At 37.3% G+C, this 20,174-nt stretch overlaps 1 protein-coding gene across 3 annotated transcripts in view; it reads right to left on the bottom strand.

Annotated features, from left to right (window-relative positions):
- The window catches only part of LOC138710600 (very long chain fatty acid elongase 2-like), an 82,584-nt gene that overhangs the window by 4,512 nt on the left and 57,898 nt on the right, over nt 1-20,174 (bottom strand). For all 3 annotated transcript variants that reach the window (XM_069841601.1, XM_069841602.1, XM_069841603.1), the window contains one exon: nt 2,984-3,120. In XM_069841601.1, coding sequence (XP_069697702.1) covers nt 2,984-3,120 — 137 coding nt within the window. The remainder of the gene's footprint in view (nt 1-2,983; nt 3,121-20,174) is intronic.

The following is a 20,174-nucleotide window of genomic DNA, read 5'->3' as shown; positions in this document are numbered from 1 at the left end:
GCGGACGAGTATAAACAACTGATTTCAAGTGACCGCAGAGGAAGTTAAGCGGCTTCAGGTTTGGAGATCTCGCCGGACATTCTACTGCACCTCTACTACTAATTCATTTTCCAGAAACTTTTCTGGCCAATCATTGTCGCAAAAGTACTGCATACTGTGGGGGAGTTCCGTCCTGTTGAAAATGCAAATTTTGTTCGTCCAAAGCCATGTCTTCTTCATTGATTTGGTTTTATAGCTATAGTGTGATATGTGGATCAATTACATTGTATAATAAGTTCAGATACAATTCTCCAGTCAGGTTTTCTTCAATAAAAATCGGTTCAACAATGTCGTCTCCAGAAATTCCTGCCCACACATTGATCTTCTGAGGAAACTGAGTATGATCGTCACGAAACACAGGGATTTTTTATTGTTCCAGTACCTATTGTGTGTGTTGACAAACCCATTCAAAAAAAAAAAAAGTCGCTTCACCACTGAAGCAGACATTTTATGTTAAATTTGAGTTGTCTTCAATTATCACAAAATTCTACTCTTCTCCTAAAATCGTCTTCGCTGAGCAGTTTGGTGAGTTTGTATATTTTTGTAGGGGAAAAATTTGTTGATTTTTAGCACTTTATGTATGGAACCAACCGAAATGTTTGCTATAATAACTACTTTTGTTTTGGAATGGAAGTGTTGAGTTCATTAATGAAATGGTCTAGTATTTCAATCTGCTAAGTTTCATTGAGTTTTTAAGATTGATTATTTGTTTTGTTGCACACGGAACCGGTTTCTTCAAATTTCGGTACTAGATCTATCACATATCGGTGACTTAAGATTTTCTCAGGATGCCTCTTCTTGAAAGCTCTAGAGGTTTTGCAGGCACAACGATATTCAACTCCATAAATAAATATGATTTTTGTTCTCTCTTGATATGTATACACCATTTTAAAATAATTTAATAAACAAACACAACTATATTACATGAAGTGCTCAAGTCTTCGTACCTTTATTCTCTTCATCACTAATCAATAATAACACAGTCTTGGTTGTCAGGCTACGATAGAAAACAAACGATACGAGAAAAAATGAATGAAATGAATGTTGTGTATAAACAATTGAATACTCCTTCAGATGTATCACAATATGGAGGTGTCATTTGAAATTTCAAAGGGTGGGGGGGGGGATGGATGAAATCTAATACGCAATTAAGACTGATTATAAACTTCCCTCTGGATATCTAATGCGACGTGATTTTTTTTCTTTAATTAAATTCAATTTAAATTTTATAGTTATTTAGACGAGGAAGTTTTGAAATGAAAGTCCTGTATATTTGAGATAAAAAAAAAGATAAAGGTATCCCCGTACCATACTATGAAGGCACTTGGGGGGCATGGAGATAGAGCCCCATGCTTTCCATGACCTCGGCACTAGAATGAGGTGGTGTGGTCGGCACCACGCTCTGACCGCCTTTTACACCCGGGAAAGACTCGGTACTCAATTTTATAGGAGGCTGAGTGAACCTCGGGGCCCTTCATTAAATGGACATGCCTACTTGTACCTGTATTTGGAAGCGTTGTTTTTATTGAAGAATTATGCATATCGTACTTTAGAGTGTAGATTCTCGTACAATTAGTTCTTGAGGAATACTTTTCATTACCAAGAAACGACTATGGCCTCGTAGGATAATCCCTGACAATAATAAAATGTTTTCGAAAAGAAAGAAGTAATTTTAATTGCTTATAACTTGCTTTTAATATTGAAAATCGCCATTCCTTAGTTCAGCCGGCTAAGGCGCTTGCCTGTCGATACGGAGTTGCGCTCGAGCGCGGTTTCGATTCCCGCTTGGGCTGATTACCTGATTGGGTTTTTCCGAGGTTTTCCCTAACCTTAAGGCGAATTTCGGGTAATCTATGGCGTATCATCTGCCTCATCTCGCCAAATACCACCCCACTGTCACCGATCTCATAGACGATAATTATCTAATAATTGATACCACGTCTTTAAATAACCAATTTAAAAAAAATTAAAAAAAATCCAGCACTCTCGCTTCACATAAAATCTGGGATACTTTTACGTAAGCACTTATTTTTTTACAGTAAAGAGATTATGTAAAGTAATTTCTTAAATATCAATGTAATCTCTTTGGAACGGTGTTTTTTTATCTTTTTAGTTGGTTATTTAACGACGCTGTATCAAGTACAAGATTATTTAGCGTCAATGAGATTAGTCATAGAGAGATGATATTTGACGAGATGAGGCCGAGGATTCGCCATAGATTACTTGGCATTCACCTTACGGTTGGGGAAAACCTCGTAAAAATCAAACCAGGTAATCAGCCCAAGAGGGAATCGAACCCACGTCCGAGCGCAACTTCAGGCAGGCAGGCAAGCGCCTTAACCGACTGAGCCACGTCGGTGGCTGGAACGGTGTTGTGTCAAGTTTTGTGTGCTGAAAAAATTAGTGCCTCTACCCAGACAATGTGTTATAGTGATTAATCACTTTTCTTTTGAATGCTAACGAATGTTTGTCTCTTCGACGGCCCGTAAACTAAACTAGTCTCATTGACCTGGTAGCATAAATGTAAATAAAGCAACCAAAGTGACTACAGATTTTGCAACTTTCGTTGCTGTGAATGAACTTTGCATAGTGTGGCTCTATTATGTCTAGTTTTAGAATTTAGATATATTAAACCGTGTAATTCAAGCCGGCGATCTCAAAAATCTGTCCTCTCACAATATTATGGTATGTCTAAAGCCTTGGTTTTTCTGAACCGACGCATGCGACGTGCGAGATGTGAGACCCGCCTCGCACAAATCCGTACTACAAGAGAGCTAGTGAGTGGTTTCTATAACTGCGAGATGCGAGGTCTGCGCAACTCGCAACTATAGAAACCACTCATTATCTTTCGTGTTGTCCAGATTTGTGCAAGGCGGGCCTCGCATCTCGCACGTCGCATGCGTCGGTTCAGAAAAATCAAGGCTTAACAGTCATAATGGCTTACCATTTGAATTTGGGTGATGTATTTCTTCCACCAGATATTCTTTTTGTATTCTGGGAACGCATTGGTGATGAAGTAGTAAGAATACATTACCACGTGGACGAAGCAGTTTATACTGCCATCCAGCACGCAGTGACCACCTGAAATGGGAAATTTCACGTTTTAATTATATAAATACTTGAGGGAAATCTTAGAAGTAATGGAAAGTTTATACATGCATGGATTTATGAGCGCCAATAAACTTCCACGTGTAAACCTTTAGTGGTTTTCAAATTTCGATAGTGCATGGAAAAGTTGGTGGCATTGTAACTTTTCAATGCGCATGTGGTGACGCATGCGCAAGTGTACATTTGTAATGCACGCGTGAACATGTAGTTTCTCATCGGTTAGAAGTATTGTACAGGAGGTACATGGTTTACTGATGCCTTCCCTTCAGGTTTCCTAAATTTAATTTATAATAATAAGTAAGTGGATGTCGAAGATTATCATAAAGTTTCTTGACGTATACGAATGCGGAATATGCAATCTAATCTTCATTAAAATGAAACAAACATGTCAGAATAGACACACTTACGAAAACATGTAAAGGGCAATGAAAACGGACGAATTTGGAATAGCCGAAGTGAAATAAAAAGTGCAATCCATACGGAATGCGTATAATCCTGAAATAAAGAAAATAACAAACAAAATACATGAAAACTGGTGCTAGGGTATGTCAACAAACCCAAAGTAGCACGGTTTCCAGTTGCTGATATAATTTTGCAGCAAGTGGTGCAAAAGAGAGAAACAGTCTTGAGAAATTTTCCTATTTTCCGCCGTCCTCTCAATCTCCATATACGATTCATGTACTGTTCAATATCTTAATGTTGTATATTATCTGATTTCTTCTGCCCGAAGTTTTCTCCCAGTCAGCATTTCTTCCAGTGCATTATTCTGTAGGCAGTTTCTTCTCAGCCTATTATTATTATTATTATTATTATTATTATTATTATTATTATTAGGGAAGGCCGTTGTACCTTTGAACAATTTTGTTTATTTAAATATAAATAATTTTTATTTATTTATTTCAAGTTACAAATACATACAATAAGACAAAAAGCATATTCTTTATCAAACCATGTCTCTAATATGCATGTTAGACAACACATTTTCAACTTTCACAGAAAAACAAAAATTTGAAAATTTGTTCAGAGGTACATGATGGTCATGTACTATTGAACACACCCTCGTGTACCTTTGAACGCATCGTTACTTAAGTGAATTTTTAAGGAAACTTATGAAATATTGTTCATCACATATCATAATACAATTTATATTAATGGAAAAGTTCTAGAAAGCATCAGTCTGTCCATTGACATCGTAATTTATTTTGAAAAATGAAATAAAAAAATTAATAACATCTCCAGTGTCATATAATCACTTTAAATTAAATTCAGGGCTTTTGCAGAAATCAACTTCAAAAATAAGTTGCTCATTCTGTCGTCAGTATTTCACTGGTTTTGGTAGTTTCATAACGATATCTATTTCATTAACGTCAAAAATGCCCTCACTGCCATAGATAAATTTCCTTTATTCTTTTCAAATATTTCACCTGATATACAGTAGCCACATTATCAGATTCTAATATTTCTCCTACGTAATGATCAGGGATGTTCTTTTCTTTAAAACTGAACCAACACAAAGTCACCAACCTCGTAATTATCACTTTGAAATCCACCTTTCGTCTTCAAATTCATCTACATCTTGCAAAATGTCAGTCACTATTTCATCATCTCCATCGCTGCTATCTTGCAAAACCATAACTCCTAAATCATCATTTTCTGAATCACTCTCTAGAACCTTTTTCGTAACTTTCTTACTTTTTTTTTTGGTTTGGTTGACATTGCTTTTGTTTTAAGTTGTTGTTGCTCATACCCCATTCTTATTTCTTTATTTTCAGGACTATTTATCTTAATCCTTGTTCTTCATGGTTTTCTTCCTCTATTATTAGAACTTCTTGGGGTAGCTTTGGGGTAGGACCGAAATTACACTGGGGAGATAGAGCTAGTTTGCCTATTTAATGCCTCTTCCACTGGTGTTGATGGATGTGTGAGGTATAATTCAACTTGCAATAACGAATTAGTCGTCTGGTGTGTTTATAGTGTTGACTAAACAGACAGAGTAGCTTCTGATTTGTTAAAAAGATTTTGTTTCGTGTCGCTTCATGAATAGACGCATCCACTCCTTCCCAGCTATCTCATTAACATCTCAATGGCATGCAGCCTTCTTTTTATTTGTAATTGTATCCCAATTCTCTAGCAGATTTCTTGCTCAAACCAAAATTCATTTTAGCACAGGTTTTTAAATAACCAACCAATACTTCCTCCTCCTCTTCAGAGAAAACTTTCTTCGTCGAATATTGTATGAAAGTGGTTCACTTGACCCCGAGTTTTTGTAATTTTTAACATGTTTATGAAGAGTCCCCAATTTGACTTTATGAACTTTGCAAACTTTGCGCAATGATATTCGTTTGCTTGGTAATTACAGCATTCATTGCATTTGTATCAATATGATCCCTCGTTTTGCCAGTTTTACTTATTGCCATTGTTGAATTATTGCCAATAATAAAAATAACTTAAAATTTGGTAAAAATTCAAGTGACGAGTAATTACGCGTGTTACTTTTTCAGTTAAGAACTTATTATGATAGGATGGTACAGTCTATATAATTATTTACTAACATCTTGTACCTATGAACAGTGTTCAGAGGTACATTACATAATAGTGTTCAAAGGTACAAGACTGTGCCTGCTTTAGAAAAAAGCATACTGCTAGGTTTAGGTTAAGTTCAACAAGAATACTTATTGCAATGTATTGCTCACAATATTGTAGACAACCAAGCTGTGATATCAAATATTTAAAGTTAAACAAAGCATGAACACAAATAAATAAAAACTGAGCCAACACAATGTTCGTTTTCATTGCTCAAAACATAAACTTGATGACGAAGACAAAATGGCTGTGAGGAAAAACCTCTAACTACAGCACTAGTGCACTCTGGAATTTACTTGACAAACTAGTATCAACGGCAACCATAGAATGGCATTGTTAGTACAAAAAAGTTCCAAGTGTTCAAAGGTACACTAAGTCAAAGGTACAACAGTCTCCCCTATTATTATTATTATTATTATTATTATTATTATTATTATTATTATCATCATCATCATCATCATCATCATCCTATTTTCTCATGTTCTTGGCAGGAAATTGAACTTTTTCAACGCGTTGATGTAGACAGTATTGCAGATGAAGCAAGTTCTTCTCCTCTTGTTAAATCCTCACCTATCTTACCAATAGCAATACAAAATACTGCTCTTATATGGGTACTATCTGTTGTTTAGTCAACTGTCCGAAGACAAGTCTGATCCCCACAAATGTTACCAACATGACACCACTTATGAGGCAGCTACGGATTAGCTAATATTACACTAATCAGACTTCAGATGCATAGAAACAATTATCCTTTCTGTGACATGCATCAAGTGAGATGTACTGCCTTATAATAATTGTACAGCTGTCAAAAAAGAAGTGACCGCACTCGTCAACAGCGAATATGTTCTACGTCCACTTCGGATCACGATGATGTTGCACGATGCATGAGCTTGTAGATTCGTACTTGAAGTAGTTTCAGAACTATACTATTTAAGCAAGAGTTATTCGATCTGTGTCTCATAGAGCAGCGGTAGACTATTGGCTTAGTGATTCGAAGGTTGTGAGTTCGAGCCTTGTTAGGGTTATTTTACTTATTTTAACCTTAACTTCAATGAATAGTTATATTTATAAATTTTATTGATGTTTTTTAAAATACTGATGTCATTTGGATTGAATAACAAAATAAATATTCATATTATGTTATATTGTACGAGTATATTTACTTGTCTGAAAATTACTATTAAAATGCTTAATAAGATGATCTCATAATGCAGTGTAGGTGGTACCTGAACTTCTACAAGAACTTTGATGTTGTAACTGTACACTTTGGAACAGGATACAAATATCATAAAGAAGCAAAATAATGTCCAAGCGCTAAATATCCCAATGTACGTGCCGATTTCAATTTAGGACGTGCAGCATTTCTCATATCAATTCAATTTTTGAATATATTTTATGGTGTTAGGCCTACATGTTGTACACTATCAGAATTGACTATTGTCATCCTTAAATGATTTCTATAACAATATCATATTCTATTGAAACTGCTTTCGAAAGTCTCGCAGATGTATCAAATTTTTCGAATCGGGACTTTTCGTCCCCGAAAACTGGCACCTGAGACATTTCGTCACAAAAAAGAAAAATGTCACTGGGACATTTCGTCACACAGAAGAAAATGTAATTGGGATTTATTTGTACGTTTTCTCAGTAACTTCAGAGGAGCTGACTGTTGTACGTTTCCTAAGTAACTTCACATGCTGAGCTAGCTGAAAAAATTATCGTCTATATTATGTCTTCTTGAGCATTGACAAAGGCGTTTCACCGAAATTCAACGGGACGTGGAGAAAATACAGTGAGAACTCACTTGTAAAGAAGAAGTATGACGATGTCGATAAGCGGGTTAAACGTGTTGTGTCTTGCTAAAAATATATCGTGTTGAGAATAATATCCCCCTGTATTTAAGGATTCTTTTCCACAACTTTTCCCGAACTTTTTGAAGTTAATTCTACATAGTATTCTCCGATTCCAAGACAGCAACTAAATAAATATTGAAATAAACCAACAGTGTATTGCCTATGCAGGATGTTTCCGAGGTGGTGTTACAAACTTTCAGGGATGATGACGAAGGGCACATGTATCAATTTGAGATAGGAACCATGGTCCGGAAATGACTGAGTCGAAAGTTATAAGCAAAAATAGTTGTGTGGAAATGGAATTGTAATTTGGCACCACGTGCCCTTCATCCCTTAACTTTTGGAACAGTCGTGGGAAAATGGTATGGGCCAGATGTCTCCTACGTGGGTACTAGGCCCGATACAATCTGTGAGCTTGTCTAATGCTCCCATTGGCTCATCCGTATTCGAAAATCAGGTCTGCTTATTCCGCTCTCTTGTATTCCTCCATTTCACTAGGACTGATCGACTGGACACTGCTACTTGTATACATACACTGCTGTCTACAGACGTGCATATCAGGACCGAACATGTCCGTTACACATTACGCCATCTGCATTGTTTTAGTGTAGTTTCCTGTCCCCATAACTCAGACAGTGCACTAAATGGAATACTGTAAGTAGACAACGTAAACAACGTCAGATGAATACAGTATGTGTAAGATGTACAGATAAATACACATAAATAAGGTGTACAGAGGAATAAAATTATTTCATTTCCATAGAATTATTTTTACTTGTAACTTTCGACTCGGTCATTTCCGGACCAGGGTTCCTTATCTCAAATTGATACATGTGCCCTTCGCCATCATCCCTGAAAGTTTGTAACACCACCTCGGAAACACCCTGTATTTTTACTCTAGTAGTCTGGTACGCATTGACATATGAGCAAATGTCCACTGGTATGTATTAGGCTTATGACCAAAAGTCCACTGGTACGTATTGGGTATATGACCGAAAGTACGCTGTTACCAACTGTCAGTGAGACGAAATGTCCATGGTACGAGTTTTTATGTACAATGTGTTCTGGAATTCAAATTTGTTCTTCCAAACATTCCACTTTTTCATCCATATTACGACTTTTTTATGTTCCTTTCGTTATTCCAAGTCAGAAATAATCTCCTCAACCAAGAAACTGGCTACTATTACGCAAGCGCCATAAACTAGTTCAACTTCATTTACATATTCTGTACTTGTGCAACAAAGAACTAGCAGCTTGCAATTCAAATGACATTGACTAGTCAAAATAAAGAAATCCGTGTAAATCTTTACTGGCGCAAAAGCACGACTGGCGTGTTAACTGGCGCCGATATATCCATGCATATGTAAATCCACCTTAATGCACACAGCGCATATGCTCCCATCCCCATGGAGTTGCATGGTTTTTGTTATTACTTTATTGTATTAATAGTTATTCTGAACGATTTTGTGCAATTTTAACTACAATACATACTTTCTTGTGTACAAGCGATTGAAATGGACGACGAAAATCTGCCAGATCACATCACTGTCTTATATCAAAGTTCCTTCATTCAACTAGAAACTTTTCATTGACGTACGTCGACGGACATTTATGAATTGCTTCAAGAAGTGTGAGGCGACTGTATTCCTGTACACCGTTTCTCGATTGTATCTACGTTTCCGTGAAGGTCGTATTGCTATAGAAGACAACTAACCCCTTCAAAGATCGAAATCATTTACGGACTTCACTGCAGTGGTCTTTGCTGCAAATATTCTGGAAAAAGACAGACGGATGTCTTGTGCAGGGATAACCCGTGAGTGCGGTATATCCCAATCATCGGTACTTAATACAGAGTGATTCACGAGGATTTAACGTCACGGAGCTTATTTCCGAAGACATTCTGAGCAATAAATGTCATAGTCATTTTCAGAGCTACACTAATTTGAAGTTGTTTGTAAAATACTATTATTTTTTAGTTTGAAGGGTAAAAGAATGCTACATATAAGGAATGAACTATTCAGGAGTATCATGTCTTTAATAACCTAGTATTCTGAAGGTAAAAATGTGTTGTGAATTCCATAGTCGCTTCGTACAGGATTTTGTTTTTCCGAGTTTTAACTACAAAATTACATTTCCTTACTCATTTATCAAAGGCTGTAAATTAGGATGTATAATTAAACTGTAAAGAATCAAGTTCCTACAGTGGTATGATTTGTAACAATTTTTGTGGTAAGTGCGTAAGAATGATGTAATACAAAATCTGTACAAAGCAATTAACAAGCATATTTTTAACTTCAGATTACCAGTCAATTACACTCGGGAGGAAATTAAACGCAAAATAAATATGGGAAATGCCTATTGCTATTCGGTTGAGAAGATTTTGTCATCTAGTCTGCTGTCAAAAAATCTGAAAGTTAGCATGTATAAAACAGTTACATTACCGGTTGTTATGTATGGTTGTGAAACTTCGACTCTCACTTTGAGAGAGGAGCAGAGATTAAGGGTGTTTGAGAATAAGGTTCTTAGGAAAATATTTGGGGCTAAGAAGGATGAAGTTACAGGAGAATGGAGAAAGTTACACAACACAGAACTGCACGGATTGTATTCTTCACCTGACATAATTAGTAACATTAAATCCAGACGTTTGAGATGGGCAGGGCATGTAGCACGTTTGGGCGAACCTAGAAATGCATATAGAGTGTTAGTTGGGAGACCGGGGGGAAAAGACCATTGGGGAGGCAGAGACTTAGATGGGAGGATAATATTAAAATGGATTTGAGGGAGGTGGGATATGATGATGGAGACTGGATTAATCTTGCATAGGTTGGGGACCGATGGCGGGCTTATGTGAGGGCGACAATGAACCAGAGGGTTCCTTAAAAGCCATTTGCAAGTTGTATGTTAGCCAATTAAATAAATTATACTTCTGAATAATTCATTCCTATTTGTGATATTTTTAAAGATATTTTACTAACAACTTCAAATTAGTGTAACTCTGAAAATATTGAGATTGGGACACATGTTTATATGACATTTTGTGCTCAGAATGTCTTCGGAAATAAGCTCCGTAAGTGATGGTAAGTCCTCGTGAATCACTCTGCATTTCAACAGACAATTTTCAGAACAGAGCGGTCTCTGCTCGGTGGGTTACCTATGAGCTTACTGAAGAACAAAAAAAAAAAAAAAAAAAAAAAAAAAAACAGACAAAAGAAACTGTTAGTCTCTGATTCTCGCGCATTCAACCAGAAACGGAACTATTCTTGAGACGCATTGTTGCTATAGTTGAGACGTGAATTCACGACTTTGAACGTGAATTGAAGTCACAATCAGCTGTGTGGAAACACCAGTCTTCGCCGCTGTCGCCGACAGCAGTCAAAAGTCAAGCAAATGATTATTAAAATATTTTTTGTGGTGTTTGAGTTTTTTCTTCTAATCGTAAGCATTTACTTATTACATTATTAAGTCTACAATTTATCCATAGGCGGAGTCATGGGGTGGCACTGCCCCCCCAACTTGTCCGAACCCTGTTTTTTTAACATTAGAAAATATTGAATACAAAAGTTCTTTTTTGGTTTTGTTTATGATTAAGTTTCTGTGCTTAAATTGAATTAATGTCTTCAGATCATGTGTCTGGACTATAATATTTATTTAAAAATTTTCAATGTATAAGAATTTCTATACTTCATGAGGATTGGAAGCCTGTAATGTTTCTTTTGTAACAACCATTACTCATGTGTTAGAAGTCTGCAGGTGTTCAGGCCGCCACTTGGAGAAATATGAATAGAATACTGCACAACAATGCAGAAAAAAGAAAGGTGATCCCGGTATAATGTGTAAACTTAAAGACGAGATTAAATAAAATAATAAGAGTTTATATATCGTATATCTTCAGGAAAGCTTGATATAAAAAAGTTTCTGTTAGCATTGTTACGTAGTTTTATTGATGTATATGTGTTTCTGTACGAAAGATAAGAAGAGAAAGATTGTTTTAAATTAGTAGTAGTAGTAGTATTTATTTATTTAACCTGGTAGAGATAAGGCCGTCAGGCCTTCTCTGCCCCTCTACCAGGAGATTCCAACTACAATATCAACAATAAAATTACAATTAGTATTAAATTTACATTTACAATTACAAATAATATTACAGTTAGTATTAAATTTACAATTACAATAAAATCAAAGTACGAAAAGATTACCTGAATAATTAAAACTAGATAATTTATCATAGAGAAACAAAGAATATTTTATATTTACTGAATTACAAATTAAATCTAGAATAACAAAATTGCATAGTGATGAAATTACTGAATATTGAAATATTTTGTGATAGATTAAAGAAACTATTTACAAGTAATCAATTACTGACCAAGTGCCTAGTAAGTTTTCGTTTGAATTCAATTTTATTTCGACAGTCCCTGATGCTAGCAGGTAGCGAATTCCAGAGTCTTGGCAGGGCTATTGTGAAAGAAGATGAGTATGAGGAGGTGCGATGGGATGGTATTGTTAGTATTGTTTCATGACGAGAGCGTGTGTTCAGATTATGGTGGGAAGAAAGGTAAGTGAAGCGAGACGACAGGTACGAAGGAATAGAAGAGTTCAAGATTTCGAAGAGAAAGAGAAGTGAATGTAAATTTCTTTTCTTATCTAGTTTAAGCCAACCTATTGCTTCCAGGGATGGGGTAATATGATCATATTTACGAACATTGCTTACAAAACGTACACACAAATTATGAGCACGTTGAAGTTTCATTTTGTTGTCGCTGGAGAGGTCAGTCAGTAAAATGTCCGCATAGTCGAAATAGGGAAATGCAAGTGTCTGCACAAGGGACTTTTTTAAGCAAGAGGGGAGATGAACATTTATCCTTTTTAGCACATGTATAATAGAATATACTTTTCTGCAGGTTTCTGTGATTTGCATGTCCCAGTTGAGATTATTATCCATGTGAATGCCAAGATTTTTTACTGAAGAACTGAAAGGGATATGCACTGTACTTACTTTAACAGGGGAAATGTCGAGGTGTTTTACAGCGTCGGTTTGCCGTTTGTGTCCTAATATAATTGCTTGTGTCTTTCCAGGATTGATTTTAAGACGGAGTTTCTTTGTCCATGTCACAATCGAGTCAATGTCTTCGTTCAATTTATCTATAGCGTCATTTACTCGGTCTAAGCGGGAAGAGATGTAGCGTTGAAGGTCGTCAGCATACAAGTGATAGTTACAATGCCTTACAAGAGATGTAATATCATTGACATATATTGTGAACAACAATGGTCCGAGTACCGACCCCTGTGGTATACCTGATGTTATGTCAAGCCAGGAGGATCTTCGATTCCCGGATACAACACATTGTTGTCTTTCCCGTAAGTAGGATTCGAACCAACTCACAGCAGTCTCTGACAAATACATATTTCTCAATTTATGGGTGAGCAGGTCAAAATTTACAGAGTTGAAAGCTTTGCTAAGGTCAAGAAGTGTTAGTATTGTTACTTTATTAGAGTCGATTGCTTCACGAATGTCTTCGGTCACTTTAAGTAGAGCAGTGCTTGTGTTGTGTCCAGCTCTGAAACCTGACTGATACTCGTCGAATAGTTTGTGTTCGTTCATGTAGTTAGTAATTTGTCTGTGTACGATTCTTTCCAGTGCTTTTGAAATGGCTGGCAGGATACTTATTGGTCTATAGTCGTTCGGGTCGGTGGGAACTTTGACTTTTGGAAGAGGAAGAACGAAAGCTTGCTTCCATATTTTAGGGAAAGTTGAAGTGATTAAGGAACTATTGAATATATGTGCAATCGTAGGTATTACTATGTCTTGTAATTTCTGTATAAGTATTATGCTAATGTTGTCTGGCCCTTGGGCTTTTGTCTTGATGCGTCGGATGGCTTTCATTACGTCAATGGGAGTGACGTCGGTAAAATAGAATTTGTCTCGAGTTGGGGGAACTGAGTCAGGCAAAACTGTGTCTTGTTTCGTTGTGTCGTTCAAGCTCGGGTCCTTTACAAAGTGTTCGTTCAAGCGGTCAAGTGGGATGGGAATGTCTGCTTGTTCACTAGCCCTTCCAAGTCCAATAACCTTCAGATTTTTCCATAATTCGGAAGGGGTTGTGTTGGGTTCTATAAGTTTGTAGGAGTATTTCAGTTTAGCGTTTCTTATTAGTTGAGTCGTTCTATTTCTTAGGTGTTTATAGGAGTTAAAATATTCGTCGTTTTTGTTGCGGGTGTATTTTCTATAAGCTAAGTCGCGTTCGGACATCAGGCTACATATTTCAGTCGTCATCCAAGGGGCTGGGTTTCTTCTGGTACGTTTGGTCTTTAATGGTGCGTGTTTGTCATAAAGTTGAAGTATTAACGTATTGAATAAGTCTACTTTCTCGTCTACAGTTCGTAATGTCCAGATCATGTGCCATGGAAGTTGTGCAGCGTCTTCTTTCAGTGCAATATCATCTATTCTTTTAATATCCCTGTAAGTAATTACTCTGGGAGCCGATTTAGGACACTGCAGATTAAATGATAGATAAATGATATCATGCCCTGATAGTCCTGGTGCAGGCAACTGTCCATGCGTCAGTATTTTGTCGGCATTGTTAGTAATTATCAAGTCCAGTAATGTGTCTGTACCTTCCGTATGATGTGTGGGAGCTAGGGGTAGAATTACCATATCAAGGCACTGAAAGAATGATTGAAGTCTTTTAGTCGTACTAGAATGTGAGTCAAGTAAGTTTGAATTGAAGTCACCCATGATGATAACGTTCTCATATTGCGGCGTTACGTTTAGTAAGGCGGTTTCGAAATCATCTACGTCATATATATGTGGGGGTTTATATACGACACACACTAGACATTTTGTGAATAAGGTGCAAATTTCAATGAACATGAACTCGGGTTTGGCAGAGTACTGGCTTGGAGAATTATGAATAATTTTAGGTCGCAAATCGGATCTAATATAACCAGCCACCCCTCCGCCTCTCTTGCCCTCTCTGTCATTACGGCAAAGCGTATAGCCAGGAAGGTTTACGAGAGTGGAAGGAAGATTAGGATGTAACCAAGATTCGGAGATAAGAATAACGTGAATGTCTAAAGGTGAGAAGATAGAAGAAAATTCGTCAAAATGACACAACAGACTTTGTGCATTCATGTGAACAACATTAAGTGACAAAGGAGAGAAAGAAAGTGCAGCCTTGAGTATGTCTGCGGTACAGGGCAGTGGGCAGGTAGAGTTGCTATTGTTCGTGTTAATAGAGGACACCGGGCTCTGTACACTGACCTGAGGGACTGTCGGGTGAACATGCTGCTTTTGGTTCTCAATGGTACCAACCTAAATGCAGTTGAAGTTTTTAAACTATTTCCTAGCAATAATAACTTAAAATTACAGTGCTAAATGCTAAAGAAATAAGAAGAAAAAAAGTTAATTATTAAATTAATAAAGTTAATATAGTAAAAGTTATAGTAAATAAGTTAATATAAGTATAACACTAGACTAAATCAATTAGAATAATACTAAATTAATTATAACACTAAATCAAAGGAAATACAGTAAATAAAATCAGAAATAATCTGTGAGTGCAGGCGAGTCGCATAACAGAACTAGTGAATGTCAGACGCACGAGAAATCTGCCTCTTGACCTCTCCAGTTTTGACAAAGATGTTGCCATCAATTGTCCAGACACTAGTGACGCCATATTTGTCAATACATTGTCTTAACAGTTTGTGCCTGGCTTGAGTCAAGTCTTCTCTAATCGTAATTGGTTTACCTTTAAGTTTCTTCTTGTTCAGGAAGACTTCCCTTCTTTTCCTGTAACTCACAAACTTAACGATCACCGGTCGTGGGCGTTCTCCTCTCCTCCCCACACGATGGCTCCTGTCGATGTCGTGCACCTCCAATTCCACACCGATTTGGGCTGCGACATCAACTGCTATCGCGTCAGTATCCTCACCCTCAGACTCTGGCACCCCGAAGATACGCAGACACTGACGGCGTTGATACTGCTCCAAGCAGTCGTGCTTTTCTTCTAACTTCGCTTCTAGAACAGAAATTTTCTCGTCCTTTTCTTTTAAGGCCGTTTCCAATTTCTCGATAAGAGCACTGTTTCTGTCGAGTGCGGCCTTTAACTCCGACACTATCGCGTCCCGCACCGAGTCCTTTATTAGGTTGGCAAGTTCACACAACATGGCGGGATCCCTCCACGCTTCCTGTACACTGCGCCTAACACCATCGTCAGCAGCTGGAACCTCTTGCTTTTGGTTTCTCCTTCCCATTTTCAGGCAAGCAGGAACTGAGTGCTAAATACACTGATTTGACACAAAACTAGCGTACACAACTTACAAACACCTCCGAAAAAGTAAGCGAACTCACGAGCCGATACAAGCGTCACACTCTACAATCCGCCATGACAGGTGGGACATTAAATTATGCCCTATTATAATAAAATTTGTAGTAGATCTACAGTTCAAGTAGCCTACTATACAATTCGGTCCGAAACATCGCGGATAAAGTCGCCCTGGTTGGCGTAGTTGTTAGCACTGGCCTTCTATGCCCGAGGTTGCGGGTTCGATCCTGGACCAGGTCGATGGGATTTAAGTGTGCTTAAATGCGACAGGCTCATGTCAGTAGATTTACTGGCATGTAAATGAACTTCTGCGGGACAAAAATTCCGGCAAACCGGCGACGCTGATATAACCTCGGCAGTTACGGGCGTCGTTAAATAAAACATAACATTTTTTTTTTTTCGCGGATGAGGATGTAACACTGTAAGAAACATGCCCCCCCCCCAAAATACTTTCATTAAGTGATCATATTCCGATATACTGTACTGAACCATGAACAAGCTATAACGGGGGGAGGAGGTAAATAATGTCCCCCATAACCCTGTTATATGGGGATTCTATGTTTTGCTTCCCCCCCCCCCCAAGGAAACGGTTCTCTCACCGCCTATGATTAAGGCATATGATTGCCAAGGTGTTATTGCTGATTATCGTCTTTCAGTTGGCACATCAGTCACTGCACTCAAAGGTTTTGCGTAATATATTGCGCCCAAAAATTCATCAGAACCGATCACAACTATTGGAGTCTGGTGTGCTGCTGCTCCACGATAATGCGAGACTGCATGTCACCAAATCATTGCGGGTAGTATTGATGTTTACAAGTGGGAAATACTCCCTCACACAGTCTACACTTAGGACATGAGTCGATCTATGACCTTTTCCCAAAATGGAATAGGCCTATCCACTTCTGGGTGAACGTTTTAAAACGTTAAATGACCTGAATACAGCTATGACCCGACACTTCCGCGAGCTAAACTTCAAAGGAGAATTAACGGCATCCAGCAGCTACTACAACGTTGGGAAGCAGTCGTAACATTCCCAGGTGACTACGGTATTTTGAACGATTCTGTTAAGTGTTTCGGAAAAAAAAATGTGTGCCAATTAAGTTACACAACACAGAACTGCACGCATTGTATTCTTCACCTGACATATTTAGGAACATAAAATCCAGACGTTTGACATGGATAGGGCATGTATGGGCGAATCCAGAAATGCATATAGAGTGTTAGTTGGGAGACCGGAAGGAAAAAGACCTTTAGGGAGGCCGAGACGTAGATGGGAGGATAATATTAAAATGGATTTGAGGGAGGTGGGGTATGATGATAGAGACTGGATTAATCTTGCACAGGATAGGGACCGCTGGCGGGCTTATGTGAGGGCGGCAATGAACCTTCGGGTTCCTTAAAAGCCATTTGTAAGTAAGTAAGTGCCAATTAAGTAAGTGTGTGCATTACTTCTGAGATCACTCTCGTATAAAATATAATGTGAGTATGCAAAGTCGATTGTAATATTTTCACGGAAAGACTTATCTCCAGCACCCTGAACACTAAAAGCAAGGTCTTACAATCTCAACTGTTTTAGAGATTTTGTTTTATAGTATGCAGTATCCATTTAATCACTATTAATCATTCCATTCGAAAAGCTTATTTATACAATAATTATCACAAGTTGAGAGAAAGTGGAATGATCAGAAGAACAATTCATAGTATGCTAATAAATGAATGGGTTATTTATGAAAGGGCCTAAGTCGCTAATTTTGTGAAAATGAGTTTGTAATGTAATAACTGCTCTTTGGGTGTAGATACAACGATTTAGATATGAAGAGGACTTAAGTTTCACACTCAAATGCTTACTAGAATTTATGATACAATTTTTATTTCAGCCTTAATATAAAAATTTCGGCCTATAAGCAGTTTTTCTTAAATACCTAACAATTTAGTATTCAAGACTTAGGCCCTTTCATAAATAACCCATTCAAATGAGCCATTCAGAGCAGAAGTGGTGCAAGTCAAAATTGGGTAATGAGGTTTAAAGTAAAAATTCTGTAAAATACGGCGTAAAGTAGCAATTAATATGTCCTTCGTGCTATCCATTGACTACTAATAGTTTAAATAAATTAAATATTAATTGCTACTTTGCGCCGTATTTTACAGAATGTTTACTTTAACCCTCATTACCCATTTCTGCTTTGAATGGCTCAAATGTTGTTGTCATACGGATCAGGTGGGAAGGGTACGCCTCATTCTTATAACCAGAAACTCACATTTCAGAATGTTGTGTTCGGTGATTAAATATGAAAAATTGTTCTCGTGGCGCGAGCAAGTCTACACAGTTTTTAAATGCTAGGCTTAAATCAATGCCATCTTCAAATAACAATATTAATTTAATGGCATTTGCTCAACCTACAACTAAGAAATAGAGATCGTATTTTTTTGGTGAAAAAAAAAAAATAAGAACACTGGAGGAGAGGGATTCAATCCGGTGCTGTGGATTGAACTTCGGCGTAGCTCAGTGGTTAAAGCACTTGGTACGTAGAACCAAGGACCCGGATTCGATCCCCGGCGCCAGAGCGAATTTTTCTCCTCTAATAATCGCTGTTATCATAACAAATTCATTCTGTAAGACCAAAAATTAATTTTTACGTAGATTAATTTCCGAGCCACGCATCGTCATGCCGGTGGCAAAGACTGCCGGACCAATCTGACTGATGGACACCTGTTATAAAAATGACAAATGTATGTACTTTAGGCATGCAGAGAAGAGAGGTTTAACTCAATAACAGAAAGTAAACATAGACCTATAATCTAGATAGGGGGAAAAAAAAAGAATAATAAATAGTACCATAGGCCAAATCTTACAGTCTGGATATATAATATGGACCTGCGGGGAAGAATCGGTATGCTATATAGGAAAATTAGAGTTTTTAGAAATAAAGACATGAATGAGATGAAACCAAAATCGTAATGTTACGGACATTCCATGTGAAATCGGACAGCAAAAGCCTTACAACTGTGTAATTCCTAATATATATATATATATATATATATATATATATATATATATATATATATATATATATATATAGAGGGGTAGGAGATACTTCTTTGTGTGGAGTTTCTTCTCGTTTACGTCCATTAATTTTCTTGTTTTAATGAGTTAAAATTATCGTAATTCCGCAAAAATCTCCAGTTTGGAAAGGCATAAACTTGAAATGACTTTATGATAGACATTCCAACAAAAGTTCATATTATAGCCGAGAGTACAATTTGCATAACTATGCATATAATATTTAACAGGGTATAAGTAAATATGTCCCGCGCCGTGACATCGCTGTCTAAGGCATCCCGCCTAGGACTCGCGTTACGGAATGCGCGCTGGTTCGATTCCTCATAGGGGAAGACATTTTCTCATGAAATTTCGGCCAGTGTATCGGACCGGTGCCCACCCAGCATCGTGATTCACTTGGGGAGCTACGATAGGTAGCGAAATCCGGTTGCGAATACCAGCTATAACGGCTGGGGGGATCATCGTGCTAACCACACGATACCTCCATTCTGGTTGGATGATCGTCCACCTCTGCTTCAGCATGTGTGCGTGAGGCCAGCAGCCGGCTGGTCGGTCTAGGCCCTTCACGGGCTGTAGCGCAACGGATTATATATATATATATATATATATATATATATATATATATATATATATTGATATTTGATAGTTTTTCCCAAGGAAAATAATTATATAAAAGTATCAACTTGTGCCTCTTTCTTTCTCTGAAGAAATATCAATTTTAAATTCTGTGTTGCATAAAGAAGAGCTCCTGTAAAAAATTATTTCCTTAAATTATATTAGCTATGCTCAAGTCCCTTGTCGGGTGACGGTGCGCGCTAACTTCGCTCCTGTATGCGTGACGTAAACAAAAATGTTGCTGCAATGCTAGCAGAACGACAGATGACTTTGTCCATGTGAAATCGGACGGAAAATTAGGAATATTTACCTAACAATTTTTAATTGTCATTATATTTCTTATACATACTATTATGCAGTACAGAGAGAGATGGATATTCCATTGCGAAATATGACCTCCCTAGGCGTAAGTTTTCGTTAAATGTACCGTACTTGATTAAAATTACATTATTTATGCAGCTATAGCTGCCGAACGCTTTAAAATTGAAATTTCACCAAAATGAATTTGAATAGGTTTTTTGAGTCACGAAATACAAAGTTTTGTGGAAATACACAAATCTGTTTAAAAGAAATGCATGAGTTAATAATTGGAAT

The sequence above is a fragment of the Periplaneta americana genome, chromosome 12, assembly GCF_040183065.1.
Source record: "Periplaneta americana isolate PAMFEO1 chromosome 12, P.americana_PAMFEO1_priV1, whole genome shotgun sequence".
Lineage (NCBI taxonomy): Eukaryota > Metazoa > Arthropoda > Insecta > Blattodea > Blattidae > Periplaneta > Periplaneta americana.
Note: the sequence above shows the minus strand (reverse complement) of the source record. Positions and strands in the feature narration are given on the sequence as shown.